At 32.7% G+C, this 24,440-nt stretch overlaps 1 protein-coding gene across 2 annotated transcripts in view; it reads left to right on the forward strand.

Annotated features, from left to right (window-relative positions):
• The first annotated feature begins 2,763 nt into the window (after positions 1-2,763).
• Positions 2,764-24,440, forward strand: part of LOC129217210 (splicing factor 3B subunit 3-like) — a 78,499-nt gene continuing 56,822 nt past the window's right edge. Inside the window, exons 1-6 of one of the 2 annotated variants that reach the window (XM_054851478.1) lie at positions 2,764-2,798; positions 2,983-3,280; positions 8,116-8,192; positions 18,673-18,766; positions 18,977-19,149; positions 19,275-19,416. In XM_054851478.1, the coding sequence (XP_054707453.1) occupies positions 3,055-3,280; positions 8,116-8,192; positions 18,673-18,766; positions 18,977-19,149; positions 19,275-19,416 (712 nt within the window). In that variant the 5' untranslated portion in view covers positions 2,764-2,798; positions 2,983-3,054. Of the gene's footprint in view, positions 2,799-2,982; positions 3,281-8,115; positions 8,193-11,233; positions 11,297-18,672; positions 18,767-18,976; positions 19,150-19,274; positions 19,417-24,440 lie in introns of those variants that run through there. The other variant, XM_054851479.1, reaches the window with a different exon arrangement.

Here is a 24,440-nt window from a genome sequence, read left to right on the forward strand (position 1 = left end):
CCCCTTCAGAATAATATTTTTGATCGAAAAAATCCATTCAGAAGGTTTTTTTTAAATCAAAAAACCCCCCTTTAGAAGATATTTTTGACCAAAAAAACCCCTACAGAAGATATTGCTGGCTACGCTGGTGACCTTGAAAAATATTGTTTTACACAAAAGTTTTTACACTTTAAAATCGTTTGGTTTTATTAAGAGTTATTAATTTTTGTACACTTTTAAGTAACTAGAATGTTAAACAAAAAACGTTAGAGATTCCTCACTTAAAAATTGTAGAAAAAGCCAGAGCGGTTTTTATGACATAACTATTACATTAATTGACTTTCTAAGGCCCAAAAATTTCAGTTCAAAACTAAAAATAAATTTATAGGTACGCACGTTGCGAAAAACGTAATGAGCAAGTGAACCAAAATGGCCGCTATCTTTGATGGCCTGTAAAATTATTTCGCGCAGGATTCAACATGTCTACCCAAGATATTCTCACATTAGAACACCTACAGATCAAGATTCTAAAGAGAAAATCTCTGGACCTAAAAATTTTTACGGGCATACATTGTGGGGCCTGGAATATTAAGTCTAAAATCCCATCGTCGATGCCTTTGTTAATTCTAGTGGGAATTTTATCATTTAATAACACTAGATTAGATTCAATAACCCAGTTTGATGGTTTTCTTCCACTTGGGCTAGTGAGACGATCCCCAAATGTGCGGCTCCTGGCATTAAAGTCTCCAGTGAAGATGGAGTTCACAGCAACTAATTTGTTCAATTCATTGAGAGTTTCCAGACTGATTATCCCGTGAGGTCTATAACAGTTAATGATGTTAAAATCAAAGTTGTTAACGTGAACCCGAGTGGTGAGGGATTCAAATCCCGGGATGTTATTATTGATGCGGTAGGATGGGAGTTCGTTTTTAATAAAGGTACATATTCCCCCTCCTTTATGAGGAAATGGGCGTTCTTTGGAGTATGACGAGTAACCCCTCAAGTTGGGGAGTTTCGAATCGGGAGTCCAGGTTTCCTGTAAGCATATTATGGAAGGGGAAATCCAGGCAATCAAAAATTTTAGGAAGTCTAAATTGGCTAGCATACCTCTAATATTCCAGCTAAGAATGAAGTTAGACATAGTAGAGAAAAAAAAAAAAAAAAAAAAAAAACCTTAATTACAAGTTATGTTTTCCTCTAAAGAATCTTGGGACTCCGGAAGAGGGTTGATTTGAAAAGGATTATCAGCTGGGGAGATATGTTTATCAACAAGATTTTTTAATTGGAAGATTTCAATTTTAAGTTTCTCGATTTCTATGTTCTTAGATATGCAGTTGTTGCAAAATTGTGAGCAAGATTGAGATTGATTCGTAATCAAAATTTTTAGTTTATCAATTTCAACTTTCAGATCATCAATTTGCTTATCTTTATTCTTAAGCTTATTTTCCAAGTTCTTAACAATATCGAGGACACTGTTGTCGCTGCTGCTAATAGTAACCTTAGGGGGAGGGGCGTCTTGCTTGCGAGCGACACTGGCCCACGTTTTATTTTCTTCTGACGGCTTCCTGTTGATAGAGACAGATTTTTCTTGGGCTTTTGATTTGTAGATTGGGCAGCTTTTGTCGGTTGCTATGTGACTTTCGCCACATCTAAAACATTTCGGTGTTTTATCACAGGTTTCGTGATTATCCCCACACACTCTGCACTTTTTTTTTGCTTTTGCAGTTGTTTTGTTGATGGCCTATGCCCATACAGTTATAGCATATTTTAGGCTTTTCAATGTAATTATTTGTTCTAAAAATTAGCCTTCCTATTTTATAGCTCTGTCTATTTGTTTTCCCTATTTCCTTAACCAGTATTACTGGAATAGGATCTTCTGATCCTTTTCTGTTAAATCTTATAATTTGTGAAACAAAGATCCCTTCTGTTTTCAAAGCATTTGCTATGTAATCTAATGGAATTTCCGTGTCAATATTCTTGACGATGTATTTGCTGCTTATAGTTTCCTCAATTAGTCTGATGCTAACTCCAGTGTTGACCAGAGATTTTATTTTCGTAACTTTGATAACTGTATTGATATTTGCAGTAGAGATAATTAAATTGTTTTCCCCCGTTAAATTAATTTCATCTTCCTTAGTGGTTATTTTTTCTAATTCTTCATTTAATTCTTTAGTTTTGTTAGAAGGGATTTTGTCTGTTAAGCCTGATATTATTATTTTAATTTTATCACAGCCCGTTTTCAAAGCATGTTTAGCTTTTTCAATAGCATTAGCACTGGATTCATATACTTTTTCGTCTTTGCGACGTTCCTTGTCTTTGCCGGTTATGTTAGGGGTCTCGGCTTTCCTTTTACTGGTCATAGTTCAAAAAGAGAAACAAAAACATACCCAACACTGTTGGAATAATCACAACTTGTGAGGAACCGCAAAATAAACCTGAAGAAAATCCTTCGCAAGGCAGTAAAGAAAAGCATCAGCTTCCGCGCTACACGTTCAACCGAAGGTCACCTTGAACCTCAGACCAAAAATACGTAAATACCACACACAAAATCTGTTTCCGTGTTCAAAATCAAATGGCTATCTATTCACACACTTACAGTTCTTAAATGTCCAAAGTGGAGGTACTTCTTGTCTGCTACTTAGCAGACAAATAGGTTTCGTTTTCTATCCTATTTACCAGCGTCACCTACAGCGCCCCTAGTTGCTCGCAAGACTTCCTTTGTTCTGCTTTTAGCAGTACTCTATGTTTTATAATAATTTAACTGATAACTATAACCGCTGTCCCGTTGAATTATTGTTAACTGAAAACTTTTTAAACAGGTGCGTTTTGTAAACATATTTGATAATTATATTATTTATTCTTTAATCTGAGAGGCTACAATTTAGATGCATGATTTTTAATCTCTTATCTAATACAGGCTGAAGTTTTTTCTATTTGATTAAGCTTCAAATGTGTGACTGCAATTTTCTCTAATTCGTGTTTTCTTCTTTCCGTGTTCATTAGGTTTTATTGTGTTTCTGGAAGTATTCCCAGCCATGTTTTGATCTCTTTTCCTACTTACAATCGTAAATCGCTATGTTTTTATACAATCTGACTCTTCAGCGTGCTACCGGCATTACTCATGCCGTGCATGGTAATTTCGCCGGCACGAAACAGCAAGAAATCGCTGTTTCAAGAGGGAAAATACTGGAACTGTTGCGGCCTGATCCAAGTACTGGGAAAGTGCATACTTTGTTAACTGTAGAGATATTTGGTGTAATTCGCTCTATGATGGGTTTTCGACTCACTGGTGGAACTAAAGGTATGAATGTTCTGCATTTTATCTTTGTTTTCGCCATTCTTGTTTATTATTACTTAATGAATTTCACTTGTACCTGGTTTTGCAAATAACTTGTTCGTTGAAATTTCCTATTTCAATAACATTAAGTTACTATTCAAAGCTGCATATTGTCAACTATCATGAAATCAAACCCGTCATTTCAAAGTTTTCCAGGGGGGGGGATGAAGGGTATGAATTCAATCCCTCTTACTAGATAAGTGCATCAAAATGCACTCATAAATGCAATTACATTATATTTTTCAAATCTGAGAGGGGAGGGGCTCAATTGATCCTCCGCCCCCCTGAATGACAGAACTGCATGGAATCTGCTCAAAATCAAACCCATCAGTTTCAGGCATCCAGGGCTCGATTCAGATCAAATTGGGTTTGCTTCGCGGGCCCTTCACAAAATTCTATGTTGCAAAGACCGCCACTTCACAAAACTTCATTTCAGTATTTAGACTTTTTATGAGATAATAATCCAAAACATAGATCTGTTCAATGAACCCGGTCTTCAGAAAAATGACTGTATGGTCAGATGACCTTATAGCAGGTAACTTTCCACTCCTTTATGATGTTCTGGGACTAACCAGTACCCATAAGAAGATTAATACCCCTTTTTCTCCGAAAACAGGAGCCTTTCAAGTCAAAGCTTATGAAAGTTTTTGTTTACATTCATGCATGAAATTCCAGCAAAAAACAGAAGAAAAAAAATATTTCTCCTTTTACACAGTACCTTGCTTAATCAGTTTGTATGGGAGAGGAATCTATATATAAATGAATGTTTGTCTGTATGTCATCCATGAACTCAAAAACTACCCGGCAGATTTGGCTGAAACTTTCACTGTTTGTTATTTTTGGTACTGGGAATGTTTATAGACCAGTTCGAAAAAAATCCGATCGATAGTTCCTTTTTTATTCCAATTTAAGTCACAATCCATTGGATAAATACCAATAAAATTATCGGCTGCAGAAATTAATTCGCGTGAAAGATCTCATTGATAAGAAGTTAGCTGTTGCCATTTTTCTTGAGTTTGAACAAGTAAATTCTTTCCTTATTGTTTTATGGCTTTTCATGCAACGGGGGGATTTAAAACTTTTTCTATTAGATATTTTTAGCGATTGATTGATCTTGCAAACTGCGTGAGTACAAAATTTGAGTATAGTCACGGCTTCACTTGATACCTGGACCAATTATTATGAAAATTGCTATATATATGCATTTTTCCACGGAGAAGGTGCATAATATGCTCATTGAAGCCACTCGCCACCAGGTCGCACTGCAGAGTAGCAACTTCTGCCCCGTTCAACCGATTGTCATGAAAATCAGTATAATGATGTATTTTTTTGTTGGCGTAGCAACGTGCGTCGGGTACAGCTAGTTCATTATAAAAAATACTCTCCTGCAACTTAATGGTATCCCCCCTCCCTTATTTATAGGGCAAGTTCACTTATATTCGCACTACTCATTAATTTAACTTAGAATTATATACTATGTGAAGGTTTAAAATACGACATTAAAATGTCATTGTAAATTCAGACTCCCCAATAGCGGACACTCCCCGTTAACGGACAAAAACTTTGGTCCTGACGGTGTCCGCTATTGGGTGGTTTGATTGTATAATATATCAACATAACTGCAATTTGAAATTTTGACCTACTGGTGAGGCCATGGTAGCCTGATTGGTAAGGCATTGGACTCGGGACTGGAGGGTCTCGGGTTCGATCCTCACTGGTCGAAGACCCACCGTCGTCATTAATGGTGACTGGGCGACGTTAAATATGCTCGTGGTCACAATGTCCTCCAAGTGAAACGATGCCTCTGGGGGTGCCAGACCAGGAAGTTATTCGCCTCTTGGCCTGGTTCTAAATTGTCTCTCGAACTGTCCATAGATGGCACCACCATCTATTGTGTTGTCTTTGTGCTGTCCTGGAAAAACAAAATCCTGGAAACATTGTGGATTAATAGAGGTATAAGCTTCCCTAGTGGAATAGCAGAAACCTCAATCTGTGTGTGTGAAAGAAAAGAAAGAAAGAAAGACCTACTGTTTTCACTTTTCATGGAATTGCCCTATGGCTGTAATACAACGATTCCCAACCTGTGGTTTGTGAACCCCTGTGGGTTCGCGAGAGGTACAAAGGGGGTTCGCGAAAATAATATTGTAATGGTGGAAATTTTACATGTTTGTTTGAGATGATGTCTGAAGTTCAAGCGGTTTTTTTTGTTCATCATTGGTTTGTCTCTGGCACATTCCTCTCTCTCTTTACATAAAAATATTTGCCTGCTTGCTGAAATATTTTGCATCTAAACATTAAGTCTGTCATTAAAAGGCGTAAGTTCTACGGTTTTCATTGATAATGGTAGAATTGAAGCCATGTTGAAAAAGTTCCACTTCTGAATGCAATGTATTCAGATGAAAGAATATGAATGCTTTGGATTTCTCAGAAATTCAGAGCAATTCGATTAAGCCTGGTGGAAACATTACATAGACCATATACAAGTGTCTGAAGCATCAATTAGTTAATTTCGATATTTTGTTTCTTCGCTATTTGCATGTGATAAAGTGCTATCTCACTTCTCTTGTTGTGAAATGGGATCATGCTGTTATTTGTTACCATAATTTTCACACTAATAGACCACAATTTACTTCTAGCGCTATAGCCAAAAAAGAGAAGAAATGGCTAGCAGCTTAGAAAAACTACTGGGGGAGAGGGGGTTGGGTGAAAAATAAATTTTTATTAACATTTTCCTGTGTGAAACTTGCGAGTGTGAGGTACACAGTAAAAAATATCAATGGAATTAAACCTTGCAACTTAATTTGCACTGCACATATGCAATAAAGAGATTCATGAAATTTATTCAGGAAATTTCACTTGTAAGAAATTAGCTTAAAAATGTATTTGTTGGGGAAAAAATACTTCTAATGTAATAATTTTAGTTAATTATAAGCGTTTCTATTTCTTTTCAATATGCATATTTTATTCTGCACTTTTAGTGTATATTACCGTAAATATTTGAGCCGAACTATAAGCTTCTTTATTCCACAAAATATCTTATCTTAAGGTTTTTTTTTTTCAAACTTGACTGAAGCTCAGCAAATTATAATATTTTTGGGAATTTATTATTATTATTTTTTTAAATTAATTTTTCTGCTAGAATTTTAGTTCCGAGAAATGTTTGAACTTCTATCTTTTGCAATTATGTTTTTCTTCTTGTTAGACACAAAAACATTATCCAAATTTTCAATTGTGTGCTTAGCATCTCTCTCTCTCTCTTTTTTTTTTTTTTTTGCTTTTTACTTATTACTTACTGCATAAGGGGTTCGCCAACTTCTTTCAGATATTGGAACAAGTTTGCAAGGGGGAAAAGGTTGGGAACTGCTACTTTAAAAGGTCAATAACATTTGCATACATTTAAACTATAGCTTAAACAATAAGTGAAAAATAGACTTATAAACTGAAAAAGGAATCTCCTATTGCAAACTGAGTACACAATTATGCAAGCAAAGCATGCAAACTTATTGACTGCAACAGATCTAACTAGGTTACACCTAAAAACTTGGGACAGGAGGATAATAGTGTAGATTTCAGTAAGTACGGTGGATCTAAAAATCAGTAATGTAGGATCTGAAGCAGTAGCTAACATGGATCTAAAAATCAGATTTCAACATGTTAAATTTCAGTTACCTTTGAAGGAGTTTGATGTTATTGGAAGGGAGGAAAGCAATGAGAATGTCTAAAAATAGATTTTGCACTTATTAATCTAAAATGTGTGCATCTATCTACTTTCAGTTAATCATCAGCAATTTTTTTTTCTTTTTAAAATGAAATACTGCAGGTGCGGATAAGCCACTCAAGGATAATAGGGAGTTTGCTGTATGTAGGGAAATTTTATGCTTTTTTTGTCAATAAATAAATAAATTCATGAGTACAAATTAAAATCCTTGGTAAAGAAATGGGAACATTTTAGAAAATTATTTTGTTTTCCGATTGAAGTTTTCTATAAAAAATAAATATTCACAATTAAAATTTATTTAACTTAAGTTACGGTTAAGGCTTTTAGAATGTGGTTAAATGGTGGGCTACCAATTGAAAATCCCTAGCAGGTGCCTTGAGTATACTTAATTTTCCATTGGGGGGAGAGGAGGGGGTTAGAAATCAACTTCGCATGCAAAGTACAATTGTACCTTACCGAAGGGTTCTAAATATCTCAGACCTCTTGTTGCTTCCCCCCCTAACCCCCTTCAAATCAAAACCCTAGGTTCATTACTGTATAGATTATTTCTTAAATGAAATTTTAACATAATTTATCTAAAAAAAAATTTAGTTAGCAAAAAGTGGTGATTAAATAAAAAGGATCAGTCTTCCTTTTTTATAATTTTAATTATTTTTTTGAAAATACATGAATAGTTCTCATAAAGAATGAATTGTTTAAGACTAAATGCAAGTAAAATATTTGTGTGTTAAAACAGAAAAGTGAAATAAAAAGTTATATAATTAACAAGCATATAGAAGAATGAGCTAGTGCTGTGCTTAATGCATAATAATTTTACAAATTGTTTATTTTAAGAAAAATGAATGTGTTATGAAGGGTCTTGTGTATTTGAAACAGTGATAATGAAACAGCGTTTCTAAACTTTTAGACTTAAGTTCTAAGTGAATTCTTGAATTAAAATAACTTACAAATTCAATAGTGAAAGACTATTATCTGCTTTATTTCAGTCAAAAGTAAGATACATTTGTAAAATGAACATGTAAATCTAAAATCTCTGTGTTTGTTTATAGCTGTTTCATATATGTATTTTTATTTTACTCAGATTATCTTGTAATTGGGTCTGATTCAGGAAGAATTGTGATTCTGGAGTATAATGCACAAAAAAATGTGTTTGAAAAGGTAGGTGTTCTTAGTTTGACATTTTTTGATTAATTTTTATGACAAAATTTTTTTTTGAAGGGGAATTCCCTACACTACACGATTTAAGCAATGATTTTGTTCCTCTTCAAAAGTCAAAAGTAATATGCTCACTTTCACAAAAAAACTTCTCAAAACTCTTTCATTCTTTTCTTTTATCACAAATAATTAAATGGTTTGCCTCACCACACACTTGCAATGCACATTGATACATGATAATGATACATTCATGTATCATGATAATGATACATTCCTTTGTGTGATAATACTCGGTCTTCTTAGCATTGTTGTATCGAGTTTTTAATGTAATGTGACGGTATAATATTATAAATCTGCTAAACCTTAATGTAAGCATTAAAATTTTAATGTATGGCATTTCGTTTTTTTGTTGAATAGAAAGAACTTCATTAATGAGTGCTAAAAATAAAATGGTTGTTGGGTGCATTTTGCAGCCAAATAATTAATTTTTATGCCCAGGTTTTCAACAACATCAGACCTAGAGGAAATCTTTGAATTGTCAAATAGTGCAGAAGTTCCAACTTTAGGGTTTGAATCTGAGCTGCCGGATAAAAAACTGCAGCACTAACAACTAGAGTAAATGAAGGGCCAAATTCAATGCCTGAAATTTTTGATTGCATCAATAAAGGTGCGGATTAGCGGTCGCCCCTTGTCAATTGGCTACCAACAATGTCGGGGGGGGGGGGGGTTATAACCACCCCCCCTTTAAACCTACAACAGTATTTGAATGATTGCTCGAAAAAATAAAAAAACTTGATTGAATCCATAAGAAGTGGATACAGGGGGGGGGGAGAGTCATGCCCCCAAATTAAAGTCAGGGAAATACTTTGTTATCTGTTTTAATGTTCATTGCATTTCAATTGTGAAAATGACTGCTTGAAAAAAAAGAAAGAAAAGCCGGACCAAAACCATAATAAGAAACAGTAAATAATATTCAGATTCTTTTTTATTATTTTTTTGGGGGGGGGGGGCAGGGGGAAGGTACTAACTGTCACTTTTCTATTTATAGTATGTGCATTTGAAATATGTAGACAGTAAAATAGCTTTTTTTTTGAGAGTTCGTCTGCGGCGCCATGTTCAGGAGTCAGTATAATGAAAAGTAGCTAAGAAGTGTCTAACGCCCGATCGCTTTTTATGCAACAAATTTAATCAAGGATAGTTATTGTAAAACTTTATATAAAGCTGCAGGCATTGCTTCAATCAATAAAAGGTTTGAGCGTGTAAATGTTTTTTTATGTGAAGTTTCTGTAGATTATAATTTCTTTCTGTGGGAATTTTTAAATAGTTTTGTTTTTAGATGCGCTGTCTTTATTTTTAAATGTGCTGTAAGCAGTTAATTAATTTAAATCAGTGTTTTGGGTTTAGTATTGTGCAAGAAATGTAAAATTTGAGCATTGTGTTAGCGCAAAACATCATTATACAAAGGTTTTCGAAAACTAGCCCACCATATTAAATTGGAAACCCTTTTGAAAAAAGCCTCGTTTGTTAGAAAAGAACTACACTTATAACAAAAACAATGAAGCGTTTGGGTGACAAAGCAGAGTGCTGTCTCTTTTTTTGGAAAGTTGAAAAAACTGATAAACCCAAAACCGATGGAAACATATCTGGAGTTCCTGTATCAAACTCTGAGACACCATCGTCAACCTCTGATTTTCTACAATTGGAATTAATCAGTCGGTGAGTAATTTATCAAGTTCGAATTATATTTATTGAATATTTAGTTTTTAATTAGACTTTCGTGGCATTTTTTACTAATATTTTAAATGATGTTTTACTTTTATTTTAACCCGTAACAGGGGATGTGAAAAAGTAGGACATAACAGGAGACGTGACGTCTCAGAGACCGCTCTACTTTCAATTTTTTTTTTAAATTGTGTCATTGAGATACATTCCTGTAATTTTCCTTAAGTGCCCTTTGCACTTTCATTAGCACATAAAAAAATATTTTTGAATTCTGAATTAAAATATACCTTTTCTGAGGACATTTTACTAGAGCCTTAAGATTTTTCACGAAAATTCATATGCTGCAGTAAATAATTTACTGCTCGTAATGAAAAATGAATCTGTCACTTCTTAAGGATTTTGTTTTAATTGTTTAATATATACAGAACATTTTAGTGCAAGAAAATTGATTATATCACGTTACGGAAAAAATTTCCCAGTCCTTTAACTATTAGTATTTCTAGTCGTAATTCCAAGAATAATTCGGCCCTCATTATCCCTAAAACATCATTGCATATTTTTTGTGAACATTTCAAACAACTCCCAACCTCAACAAGAATATTTTGCATTTCTTTCACATAACGCGGATAAGATTAAGGAACCCCTATTTCCGCGGTTCGCCATGTCTACTATTGCTAAAAATTGTAACAGTGAAGAGGAGGTGCAGTCTCACAGACCACTTCTAAAGAATGCAATGAAATTTAAACCAGATGCACTTGCCAAAAGATGCTGATAAGCAAGGGGGAGGTTCAAGATCACAAAACAAAAAGCTATTGGGAAAACCATTCAATCGGACTGAAAATGAAACAATGCTGGTGGTATGAACTTTTGAGCGCTCTGTGAGACCGCACCTCCCCTGTTAAGAGTTAAGTGATGTTATTCTTCTGCATATAAGATGGGTGTGTTGAGTATCATGCAAATTTATAATCTAAAGTGGATATGTGTCGAGTATTATGCAAATATTTTGGGGGTTTTGTGATCCAAAATTTCTAAAAACTTTGAGTTGTCGGTTCTGAAAATTTTAGGTTTACATTACAAAACTGAAAAGTTATTGGGTGAGTGCAAAAGTTCGTGTGGAGTTGCAATAGATGGCGTTAGAACGGGCGTAACGTGTTGTCATTAATACCACTACCTACGTAAGTCAGATCGTTGGAAAGGTGACATGTGCAGCTTTCATTCCAATCACAATAATTTGTGCAGATACAAACTGTTTTGAGAAAGATTACTTTTAAAATGAGTGTTGATAAAGTGCATTTACGGCATGTTATGCTTTACGAGTAATTGGGTCTGATTCAGGAAGAATTGTGATTCTGGAGTATAATGCACAAAAAAATGTGTTTGAAAAGGTAGGTGTTCTTAGTTTGACATTTTTTGATTAATTTTTATGACAAAATTTTTTTTTGAAGGGGAATTCCCTACACTACACGATTTAAGCAATGATTTTGTTCCTCTTCAAAAGTCAAAAGTAATATGCTCACTTTCACAAAAAAACTTCTCAAAACTCTTTCATTCTTTTCTTTTATCACAAATAATTAAATGGTTTGCCTCACCACACACTTGCAATGCACATTGATACATGATAATGATACATTCATGTATCATGATAATGATACATTCCTTTGTGTGATAATACTCGGTCTTCTTAGCATTGTTGTATCGAGTTTTTAATGTAATGTGACGGTATAATATTATAAATCTGCTAAACCTTAATGTAAGCATTAAAATTTTAATGTATGGCATTTCGTTTTTTTGTTGAATAGAAAGAACTTCATTAATGAGTGCTAAAAATAAAATGGTTGTTGGGTGCATTTTGCAGCCAAATAATTAATTTTTATGCCCAGGTTTTCAACAACATCAGACCTAGAGGAAATCTTTGAATTGTCAAATAGTGCAGAAGTTCCAACTTTAGGGTTTGAATCTGAGCTGCCGGATAAAAAACTGCAGCACTAACAACTAGAGTAAATGAAGGGCCAAATTCAATGCCTGAAATTTTTGATTGCATCAATAAAGGTGCGGATTAGCGGTCGCCCCTTGTCAATTGGCTACCAACAATGTCGGGGGGGGGGGGGTTATAACCACCCCCCCTTTAAACCTACAACAGTATTTGAATGATTGCTCGAAAAAATAAAAAAACTTGATTGAATCCATAAGAAGTGGATACAGGGGGGGGGGGAGAGTCATGCCCCCAAATTAAAGTCAGGGAAATACTTTGTTATCTGTTTTAATGTTCATTGCATTTCAATTGTGAAAATGACTGCTTGAAAAAAAAGAAAGAAAAGCCGGACCAAAACCATAATAAGAAACAGTAAATAATATTCAGATTCTTTTTTATTATTTTTTTGGGGGGGGGGCAGGGGGAAGGTACTAACTGTCACTTTTCTATTTATAGTATGTGCATTTGAAATATGTAGACAGTAAAATAGCTTTTTTTTTGAGAGTTCGTCTGCGGCGCCATGTTCAGGAGTCAGTATAATGAAAAGTAGCTAAGAAGTGTCTAACGCCCGATCGCTTTTTATGCAACAAATTTAATCAAGGATAGTTATTGTAAAACTTTATATAAAGCTGCAGGCATTGCTTCAATCAATAAAAGGTTTGAGCGTGTAAATGTTTTTTTATGTGAAGTTTCTGTAGATTATAATTTCTTTCTGTGGGAATTTTTAAATAGTTTTGTTTTTAGATGCGCTGTCTTTATTTTTAAATGTGCTGTAAGCAGTTAATTAATTTAAATCAGTGTTTTGGGTTTAGTATTGTGCAAGAAATGTAAAATTTGAGCATTGTGTTAGCGCAAAACATCATTATACAAAGGTTTTCGAAAACTAGCCCACCATATTAAATTGGAAACCCTTTTGAAAAAAGCCTCGTTTGTTAGAAAAGAACTACACTTATAACAAAAACAATGAAGCGTTTGGGTGACAAAGCAGAGTGCTGTCTCTTTTTTTGGAAAGTTGAAAAAACTGATAAACCCAAAACCGATGGAAACATATCTGGAGTTCCTGTATCAAACTCTGAGACACCATCGTCAACCTCTGATTTTCTACAATTGGAATTAATCAGTCGGTGAGTAATTTATCAAGTTCGAATTATATTTATTGAATATTTAGTTTTTAATTAGACTTTCGTGGCATTTTTTACTAATATTTTAAATGATGTTTTACTTTTATTTTAACCCGTAACAGGGGATGTGAAAAAGTAGGACATAACAGGAGACGTGACGTCTCAGAGACCGCTCTACTTTCAATTTTTTTTTTAAATTGTGTCATTGAGATACATTCCTGTAATTTTCCTTAAGTGCCCTTTGCACTTTCATTAGCACATAAAAAAATATTTTTGAATTCTGAATTAAAATATACCTTTTCTGAGGACATTTTACTAGAGCCTTAAGATTTTTCACGAAAATTCATATGCTGCAGTAAATAATTTACTGCTCGTAATGAAAAATGAATCTGTCACTTCTTAAGGATTTTGTTTTAATTGTTTAATATATACAGAACATTTTAGTGCAAGAAAATTGATTATATCACGTTACGGAAAAAATTTCCCAGTCCTTTAACTATTAGTATTTCTAGTCGTAATTCCAAGAATAATTCGGCCCTCATTATCCCTAAAACATCATTGCATATTTTTTGTGAACATTTCAAACAACTCCCAACCTCAACAAGAATATTTTGCATTTCTTTCACATAACGCGGATAAGATTAAGGAACCCCTATTTCCGCGGTTCGCCATGTCTACTATTGCTAAAAATTGTAACAGTGAAGAGGAGGTGCAGTCTCACAGACCACTTCTAAAGAATGCAATGAAATTTAAACCAGATGCACTTGCCAAAAGATGCTGATAAGCAAGGGGGAGGTTCAAGATCACAAAACAAAAAGCTATTGGGAAAACCATTCAATCGGACTGAAAATGAAACAATGCTGGTGGTATGAACTTTTGAGCGCTCTGTGAGACCGCACCTCCCCTGTTAAGAGTTAAGTGATGTTATTCTTCTGCATATAAGATGGGTGTGTTGAGTATCATGCAAATTTATAATCTAAAGTGGATATGTGTCGAGTATTATGCAAATATTTTGGGGGTTTTGTGATCCAAAATTTCTAAAAACTTTGAGTTGTCGGTTCTGAAAATTTTAGGTTTACATTACAAAACTGAAAAGTTATTGGGTGAGTGCAAAAGTTCGTGTGGAGTTGCAATAGATGGCGTTAGAACGGGCGTAACGTGTTGTCATTAATACCACTACCTACGTAAGTCAGATCGTTGGAAAGGTGACATGTGCAGCTTTCATTCCAATCACAATAATTTGTGCAGATACAAACTGCTTCGAGAAAGATTACTTTTAAAATGAGTGTTGATAAAGTGCATTTACGGCATGTTATGCTTTACGAGTTTCGGAAGGGAATAAACATTGCAGCAGCCGTAAAAAACATTGAAGACGTTTATCAAGATCAAGCACCAGCTAAACGAACTGTGGAAAAATGGTTCGCAAAACTTCGTTGCGGAGATTTTAAGCTAGAAGACGAGCCACGCTCAGGTCGACCTTCCGACATTGATGACGACGTTTTGCGTTCTTTAGTTCAGAATACTCCGCGAATTTCAACAGAGGAAGTTGCTACAGCACTTAACGTTGACCGATCAACCTCTTTTCGGCGTTTAAAAAAAATTGGATTTGATTTAAAGCTCGATATATGGGTGCCATATTTGTTGACCGAGAGTAACAAAATCCAGCGAATTTCTGCTGCCGTATCTTTACTCGGGCGGCTCAAAAACGAGCCGTTTTTGGATTGATTAGTGACGGGCGATGAAAAATGGGTCCTGTACAACAACGTTCAGCGCAAAAGCACATGGAAACAGGCAGGTGAACATGGTGACGCAATGGCAAAGGCCAGTTTGCACCCGATGAAGGTGATGCTCTGTGTTTGGTGGGATTGCAAGGGTATAATTTATTTTGAGTTTCTCCCCGCCGGCCAAACGATTGATTCGGACAAGTACTGTCGTCAATTAACTAATCTGAACCGAGAAATCAAACAGAAACGTCCGAGTTTGTCAAATCGCAAAGGCGTAGTCTTTCATCATAACGCTAGACCACACGTTTCAAGACAGACGCTACGCAAACTGAACAGCCTGAAATGGGATGTCCTAACTCATCCACCGTATTCTCCTGATATCGCACCATCGGATTATCACTTATTCCGGTCATTGCAAAATCATTTAAATGGAAAAAACTTGACTCTTTGAATGCCTTACAAAACGTCGTGTCTTCGTTCTTCGAATCTAAACCACACAGTTTTTATGATCGGGGCATCCGTATGCTGCCAGAACGTTGGAAGAAGATTATAGACAACGATGGAGAATATATCATTGATTGAATAAAGAGTTTTGCTTGCCTAATCACTGTATGACTTTCTTTCACAAACTCCGCACGAACTTTTGCACTCACCCAATATTTTAAAAGAAAACTTTTAAAATGATTGTTATCAATGATTTTTGTAAGCATATTTGAAGAGCTTTTATGATTTCAATGATTTTTGTATGTATATTTGAGAGTTTTTATAGGGGTGGGAGTTTGTAGAAGAAAGTTCTTGAGCCTGACCCCCCCCCCCCCCCCTCCCTCTAAAACGAAAACCTTTATCCGCCCCTTAACCATACTAAGACAAAATATGTAATGTGTCAAAAAGGGAACTTTCTTTGAAGTATCCCTACAAAAGGTACCATCTTCGATTTTGCTGATTTTCTCTTGTGGCATCGCAGCTCACTATAGTTCTAGTTTTTTTTCTGTAAAACTGTTTAGTTTTCTGAAAAATTACAGCATTTAAAAAAACTCCCCCCCCCCATGTTTTTCCTGCTTTTGTCAAAAACATGTCAACCCTATTGAAAGGTATTAGTCAAAGTTGATCCCTCAATGTTCCAAAATTTTGTAGAATAATATTGAATATTAGATTTTTATTGTTATCAAAATTATGCAAATGAATTCTTAAATTAGGAAGAAATTTTTGTACTGAAATCTTTTTTTTACTTTATCCTTCTGATTGCCTTAATAAAAAGGACATAATACTAGTCTTTGTTAACAGTAATTTTATTAATTGCATATGAAATTTTTGCATAACTCCTGATATTTTTTACAGAATTCAAATTTAATCGTTGCCAAATTAATCTTTTTTGTATCAACATAATTACTGCTTACTGGAGCCGAAGACTCTTCTTGTAGCTACCATAAATTGTAAATGGCTAACAAAGCTTTTTGTATTAGTAGCCATTAGCTACCTACCAAAGAAAAATCCCAGCCTACAGCATTCTGCATCAAACCATTCTTTCCCCACTCATGCTTTTGTCATACCACTTCTGCAGTGATTTCTATGATTTTTAAAGCTTTTCCTTAAAGTTCACAAATGTTCCAAAATGCTATGATTTGTGCAAAAAATGTGAGACCTCATTGATTGAAATTTTACTTTCATTTTAATGGCAGTTCATATAATTCCAATTGAATAAAAGGTAGAAATTATAGTAAATTATATATATAAAGGGATTTGAACTTAAAATAATGTGAATTCAATGCTTGGATAAATATTATGAAATATGTAAGCTTTAAAATATTTTGATATTACCAGTGGCATTCCTACCATAGGTGTCGTCACATGGGGTGGTAATTTGTGCCCCCCCCCCCCCCGAAACATCAAGTTCATACAATTTTTGGGAACTCATTCATATAGTGTGAGGATAGTACATATAAAGAGTAGTAAAATGTGAATGCATTTTATTTAAAATTTGTTTTAAACCCCTCAACCCAAAATTGTGCTCAAATTTCAGTGAAATTTGATAAATAAAATATAATTTAATGTCTATTGGCTTAAATTTTTCAAAATTTAAGTATCTTTATTTTTTTCCCCATAAACATTTAAATACATTTTGGGTGTCATCTATGGTGAACCGCCCTCGATGTATTGTATTTATTCTGACTTGGGGGGGGGGGGGGTGTATTCAAAAAGGCTGTGGAATGTGATGATCCTCAACTTGTATTGTGGTGGGAGCTAGTCACGCTATTGTTATAGCCTTTTCTCCCAACTACTCAATCAGGGAAGTTCAAGTAGACAGGGCAAAATATACTTGTGTTTGTAATTTCTTGTTTCATTTTATCTGTGAAATGCATTTTTGTAAAAGATATTACCCTGATGGAAACAAATTGAATTGCATGTGAAATGCATGGAAATAGAAAATATATTAATTTTTTGCTGTTGAAAGTGCCATAAGAGTAATCTTTGCATTGCTTTCCATTTCCTTTCTGTTTTGAAAGTACAGTACACCCTCATTTTATGCTGGGGTTACGTTCCACGGAAATGCTGCTTAAATCAAATCCGCGTAAATTGAGACCTAATACTAGTGTTAAAATAGGGGTTTGGATCCATAGATAACAAAATACTTCATTCTAGTGATGACTAATTGTGCAATAATTTTAATGTGTACTAATCGACTTTTATGCACAACATGCAAAAAGAAAAGTTCGTGTTCTGTTTATAAAGAGGAGCTCTCTATGGTAGTCTTTTGGCAGTCATTAAGAATTTTTCTCTGTAATTCTTTGCAGAGCATTAATGCATCCATGATCACTTGTGTCATTTCCATGATAGAATCTTCCTTCACCAACAAATCAGAAATATCATTTCTATTGTCTAGGAATGGCTCAAAATTTTCAATGTCGATGTTTTTGGTTTTGTGTCACCGATGTCGGTATCCTTGTTAGTTTTGGCCTCCTTTGTCACTCCTAAAAGCTTTTCTTCCAATGACTTCTGAACTGTATGAGTTTAATAACTTTACATCTAGAAAGAGCTCTGGAACAGATGTTATAAAATGTCTACAATGACCCTTTTATCTGTTTGCATCAGGTTTTGCCGATTTATATGAGTCGATCACGATAGATATCCGATCTTTATTTTGAAAATATGATATTTGATATTTTCGATATTTATTTTTTCAACTATGGTATTTTCAATATAAAAATTGTGTTACTCATAGTTATTGATCATTTATTGTTCAAGATAACCAAAGGTTATGTACTATATTTTATAATGCATTAATACATCATTCACATAACAAAGTAATATAATATTCTTTTTTTACTTATATTTTATATTCATAAAATTATAAGTGATGTAACAATTTTAATTCACATTAAGGGTGCCTAATTACATATTAAACATTGGTCATAGAAAAAGAAAATGGCTTAAAACTGCACACAGGCTAATGCATATGTTTTATTTCTGAACCATATATAACTGTGTATAAGTAGCTTACGGAAGAAAAATAAGTAAAACAGCTAAAGCTAAATTAAGTCCATTAAAACTGATTAAAAGGTAAAATGAAATATTAGACATAAATAATGAACTAAACCTTAATTTTAAGTCTATATATTGTAATAATACAAAAAAAAAGAGTGATTTGAGTATGCATTTACTATTTTGAGTTGATCGAAAATACCGTACATTTTTGATATTTTCAAACCCTGGTTTGCAGTGTCCTATCTGCGTAAAGTAAAATAAAAGTGTCTAATCTTAAACCACGTAAAAAAAAGCTGGTGTAAAACGAGGGTTTACTGTATCAGTTAAAATATGACTGGCTGTAAAAACATGAAATTGTCAGCATTTGCTAATACTTTTAACTCATGAAAACAAAAAAAAAAACCTAGTAAATAAACTGGTTGGAATTATGTTTCATATTTAAAATAAAATTTTTCACTAAGGTGCATCTGGAAACATTTGGAAAAAGTGGTTGTCGTCGTATTGTTCCTGGTCAGTATTTAGCTATTGAACCTAAAGGTCGAGCTGTTATGATTGGTGAGTGTTTGAGAATACTTTCTCTTCTTTCTTTTTGGCCATAATTTGCATGTTTTATTAAATATTTCATATTGATGTCAAAAAAAGAAATTGAAAAATATTAATGCATTAGTAAAATTCTGATTAGATTAACCAATGAATTTACAGCCAAATTGTTTTCAGTGGATCTTTGCTATGTTTCATGTATGTATAATGTATATTTTCCTTTAGGTGCTGTTGAAAAACAAAAGCTGGTTTACATTTTGAATCGTGATGCTGCTGCACGTCTTACTATATCATCGCCTTTAGAAGCTCACAAATCAAATACATTAGTCTACCATATGGTGGGTGTAGATGTTGGTTTTGATAACCCTGTTTTTGCATGCTTGGAAATGGATTATGAGGTATGTATCAATCAAATGTTTATCAGTCATAAGCCTAATGCAATGAGTTATACTTCAATTTCATCTCAAATTATCAATCTATTGTTTAATTTATTATTTATTTTGCTTTTTTTTTTTTAAATTAGGAAGCAGATAATGATCCAACTGGAGAAGCAACTATTTCAACACAGCAAACTCTTACATTTTATGAACTTGATTTGGGTTCAAATCATGTTGTCAGAAAATATTCTGAACCATTAGAAGAACATGGAAATTTTTTGATATCTGGTATTTGTTATTTATTAGTTAATATTAGTTATAAATAGTTTTATTTTGACTTCTGTTAACAAAATTTATGTGTGTGTGTGTCTTTTTTTTATATTTTGAGTCATAACTTTTTAGGTAATTTTAATTAGTGATTAGGAATTTTATTTTTCGATCTAACTATTTACAGAAGCATTTTCTTTTTTTGAAGATTAATGTGAAGATTTAAATGTTACTTATATATTTTTCTGAAGCCAGTGCCGTTCTCCCACCCCCTTTCCATCAGTTAAGGCATTTTATTTAACTAGAGAAAAATGGTTTCTTACATGATGGATATCTGGTAAATTACAGCATAGTGTATTGCAACTTCATTGTTTTGAAGACAACCCCAGTGACAGAATCATTGCTACTACATGGCAGAATTAATTCTCCTGCAAAAGATTTTTATTTTGGAAGGAAGTCATATCTTTTTAGAGCTATTATATTCACACAAAGCAAAAAGATTGTTCCTCAAAGTTTTTTTTTTTTTTTTTTAATCTTTTTTCTGCAGTTGGTAAGGTCTGGTGGGGTAAATAAATCCAGGTTTTTCAACTTAAGTAAATAATAAGTTCAAGAATTTCTTTTAAAAATTCATTTTTTTTTTTTGTTAACATTACTTTAATAATGAACATCTTGCACTGAATTTTCAGAAGAAAAAAAAATATTTAAATAGCTTTTCTTTTTCATAAGTGTTAATGACCTGGTGTGGGGTAAAGTGGTTATAGTGAAATAAAACTGATCTAAAACAATCGTAAATAACCATTAATATTTTCAATGCTTAACAAACAAGTTCTTTTGAAGAAATTAACTAAATTTAAATAAATTGCAATTTTTTTATGATCAACCATGGTCAAAAATTGGTTCACCAAAAATTCAACCGTGTTTCACACCTGAATTTCATCAATATCATAGGGGAGCAGGGTTGGGATTTTGACGTCAAAAACATCAAAAACCTGTCAAAAGCTCAAATACAGCCGTTATTGACATTTTTTAAACATATGAATAATATTAAACCTTGTCCTCAAACATGATTTCATCATAATTTATTTTTCTTATCATTTATGTAAAATAAAAATTAAATTAAAAAAATTCATTGAAATAAAATTGATTCCTTAAAATTAATTTGTATGCTGCAAAAATAATTAAACATTAAAACTTAAATCCAGTTTTTAAAGTAGTTCTGTTTAAATTTTTTATTAACTAATAATTAGTTACAAGTAATTTTATCTATCAAAAAATCTTTCTATATAATTACTTACGTATTATCCTTTTTCTTTTGAGTTAAAGCAAAACTAAAAGCAGGCAATGATTAATTATAAGTCAGCTAATTATTTTTAATGTTTTTTTTTTCTTTTATAAATCTAGAAGTTAAAAAAGGTTTCTTTTGTTGAAGAAAATGAATGTCTTCCATCAAAAGGTGCGAGTCTTAAAAGAGTTCATCCCCAGCAAAATTATATAGATAACTATGTTATAAAAACTACTCTTAACACAAAAAATGATAGCTTTTTAAGATGAATCAGCATCATGTCCAGGAAATTAGTTCTCGGTTCAGAATGTCTCTGCAACAATAAGGTTTGAAAGGTCTAAGAAAACCTAATATTTCTGTCAAATTCGTGCAACTAATGGTGCATTTACATTCAAGCTCATGTTGTTCAGCATTTATTGAGAGGATTTTCTCTAGTTTTGGATTGATCCATTCTAAACTCAGAAATAAACTTGGTATGCAAAAGGCTACAAAACTGGTATGTTTCTACCGCATACTCCAAGGGAAAAAATATTTAAAATGAGACTAAATAAAGTAAGTGACAGTTAAATAAAGATATCGATTTTATTAAGTCTGATAGTTTAATAGTATATTAGATAAATGAACTATCTCCTTATAGCATTGAAAAATTAAAGAAATTAATAATAAATAAACTTGGTATGCAAAAGGCTACAAAACTGGTATTTTTCCACTGCATGATCCAAGGGAAAAAATATTTAAAATAAGACTAAGTAAAATAAGTGACAGTTAAATAAAGATATCGATTTTATTAAGTCTGTTAGTTTGAAAGTATACTAGATAAATGACAATCTTCTTACAGCATTGGAAAATTAAAGAAATAATTTGACATTAAGTTTAATTTTATCTATTTATAATTACCTTCTATTCTATTATTATAATAACTCTTTCCAATTTATTTCTCTTTTTTTTCTACAGACGAGCAGCCTGTTGAATTAAAATTATGCTTGGGGTTGTTTACATATCACATTACTTTAGAATTCTGAAACTCCAAAAATGTAATTTAGTGCCTGAAATCAAAAACAATAAAACTCTGATGAATTTTTTTATGTATTTTTGCCATCAAAATCAAACTTAGGCAGGTTATGGACAGAAATTTAGGTTTTTGACAATTTTGTCAAAAACCATGTCAAAAAGGGAGTTTTGACATGACAGTAAAAACCGAGGTTAAAACCGGATAAAACCTCCGACTGTCAAAAACTTGCCAACCCTGGGAAGATGTGATAATTTTTATTTCTTTAGGGATATATTCAAGATAGCGACTGAATAATGTATAATTATCTAAGTTACATAATAAGAAAATGTTACACTCAAATCAAGTTCCGAAAAAATATTACTTCATTAAAAAACAAAAGGGAAAAAATGATCAAGCTTTATCTATTTATTCAATGTACGAGCAATACTTCTAGTTCTAAGTTTCTAATTTTTACTGATATTTAACAGATTTTTTTTTTGGAGAGGGGAAGGGGGTGGCTTAAATTATTCTACTAGAATAAAACGAAAGCTGTTGACAGAGCTGATTGCAGAAAAAAAAATTTCCATGTTTTTTTTAAAAATAAAATAGGAGTACAATCTTGCTTTAATTCAATCAATATGCTATATCAAATTCAAACTCAGTTGTATTTAATTCAGTTTACCTTGAAAACAGTAAATCGTTAGTCAACTTAATATTTAACTGATATTTGCCTTATAAGTAAAGATAAAATGATTTTAAATGGATGATATATGTTAAGCTTAACCTATGACCACTTTATCCCATTTTACTTAAGTTGTTCCAAAATATTACCTTAATTGAATCCAGCTTATCTGATTATACTGACTTGTTCTTGAGACTATTGGGAAGCTGTCTGCACAACCAATCTGCTAAAAATTTTAATAAACAAAATTTTACAAAGAAGTTAAAAGAGGTGTTCATATTTTAAAATGTTTCATAAGTAAACATAAATGTCTTTTATTTTTTTTTTATTTTCACAAATTAAAATATTGCCTGTATTAAAATTTGTAGTTAAAACTTAATTCCTAGTTGTTAAAATCTGAAATAAAAAAATTACCCTCATTCTTTCATTGATTTCGAATTTATAGCTTTTTATTTGATTTATGACCACTTTCCTCCATCAGACCCTAGCGATAAAGATTGGAAAAATTTTCTAATTGCCACATTTTTGTAAACCAAAAAAAGAAAAAAACAAGCTTTCAAAAACTGTTACTAAAATATAAAAAGGCATCAGTTTAAATTAAGATTAATTTTATGTAACTAGTTAATGGCATTACACTTGATTTCAATTATAACAAAACCTGATTTGATGAGAACCCAGATTTAACGAGGAAACCAGAGATACATGGTTAGTCAGGGGTCTGGCCAGAGGATATTTGGGTCCGTTAACGGACCCTTCACAAAAATCCGATCAACCAAAACGAACCTTTCACAAAATCCCGATCAAACAATTCACAAAATTCGGATCAAACAAAACGGACCCTTCACAAAATTCTGATAAACAAGATCGGATCTGTCACAAATTGTTGATTGAAAGAGCAAATCTGAAAGCAAAATAACTCATATTTCTGTATATAAGCCAATAATTTTTGGAACCTTTTTTTAAGTCAAATTAGAGGGATCAGCTTATACAAAATCGGCTAATTTTGAGAAAAAAAAAATCGGCACTCTTGCGATGCTCCTGCAAGGGATAAATAATTGCTACTGCCAAATAAATATAATGATTGTTTTGTAGTAAGTTACTGCCCTAAACCTCCTGATGGAATAACTGAGCTGGAGGTGTATTTTATAATGGTTGTTTGTTTTATCACAGCTAATTAGCAGCGGTGTTGTTGTAAACTTTTCTGAAATGGCATTGGTAAGCACTTTTCTCCGCTCATGATTTAATAAACAATAATAATATATATCTGCGAAATGAACTTAGAACTGCAAAGGGATAGTAAGGGTGTGGAAAAAATATGATCGCTTCGATTAGAAAATATTCTCATCATTTTGCCAGCTTGTCAATATTTGCATTTTTAGGGTGAGGTGCGATGTTTAATTGTTATTTTGGAAGAAAATTATATGGGTTTTGGTTTTTCAATGCTAACGAAGGATGATTAACTCTCTTTTAATTACCGTTTTTTTTTTTTTTTTCTTGTCTACATTTTGAAAAATGCAATCTTTTAACATCCGATAAGAGAATAATATTTCGTTCTTTTTTCAAGCTAACTTCGCTTTATTAGGATGCAAATAAATGAAAAGTCTCTTTATTTCTGTTATAACTCTCATTTCAAGTTTTTAAAGCAAAATTCCATTTCCTGTTATGAGTCAAAAATTAAAATGCTGAATAGATGGTTTTCTTTTTTTTTTTTTGCGTCAACTGTGCCCACAGATATTAATGAAATGTTTATATGTTTATCATAGGACTCTTAAATGAATTTTAAGATAATTTTATCAAAAATATTTCTTTTACAAGCTGTTTTTATGCTTTTGATGCCTTCACTTTGAGAATTGCGATCTCTTTGCATCCGCTATGGGAATCCGATTTTTCGAATTTCTGATTATTATTACGCTTTGTTAAGAGGTAAACAATTAAATTTTTTTTATTTTTGTTAAAATCACGGAATTTATAAGTTTTAAACGAAATTCTGTGCTTTTTAAGAGTGTCTTGGGTCAAAAAGTTGAATGCTGAACCCTATTCTGAATTTTATTTTATTTATTTATATTTTTGTTACAATTATTTTAAATACT

The sequence above is a fragment of the Uloborus diversus genome, chromosome 2 (assembly GCF_026930045.1).
Source record: "Uloborus diversus isolate 005 chromosome 2, Udiv.v.3.1, whole genome shotgun sequence".
In the NCBI taxonomy this organism is placed as follows: domain Eukaryota; kingdom Metazoa; phylum Arthropoda; class Arachnida; order Araneae; family Uloboridae; genus Uloborus; species Uloborus diversus.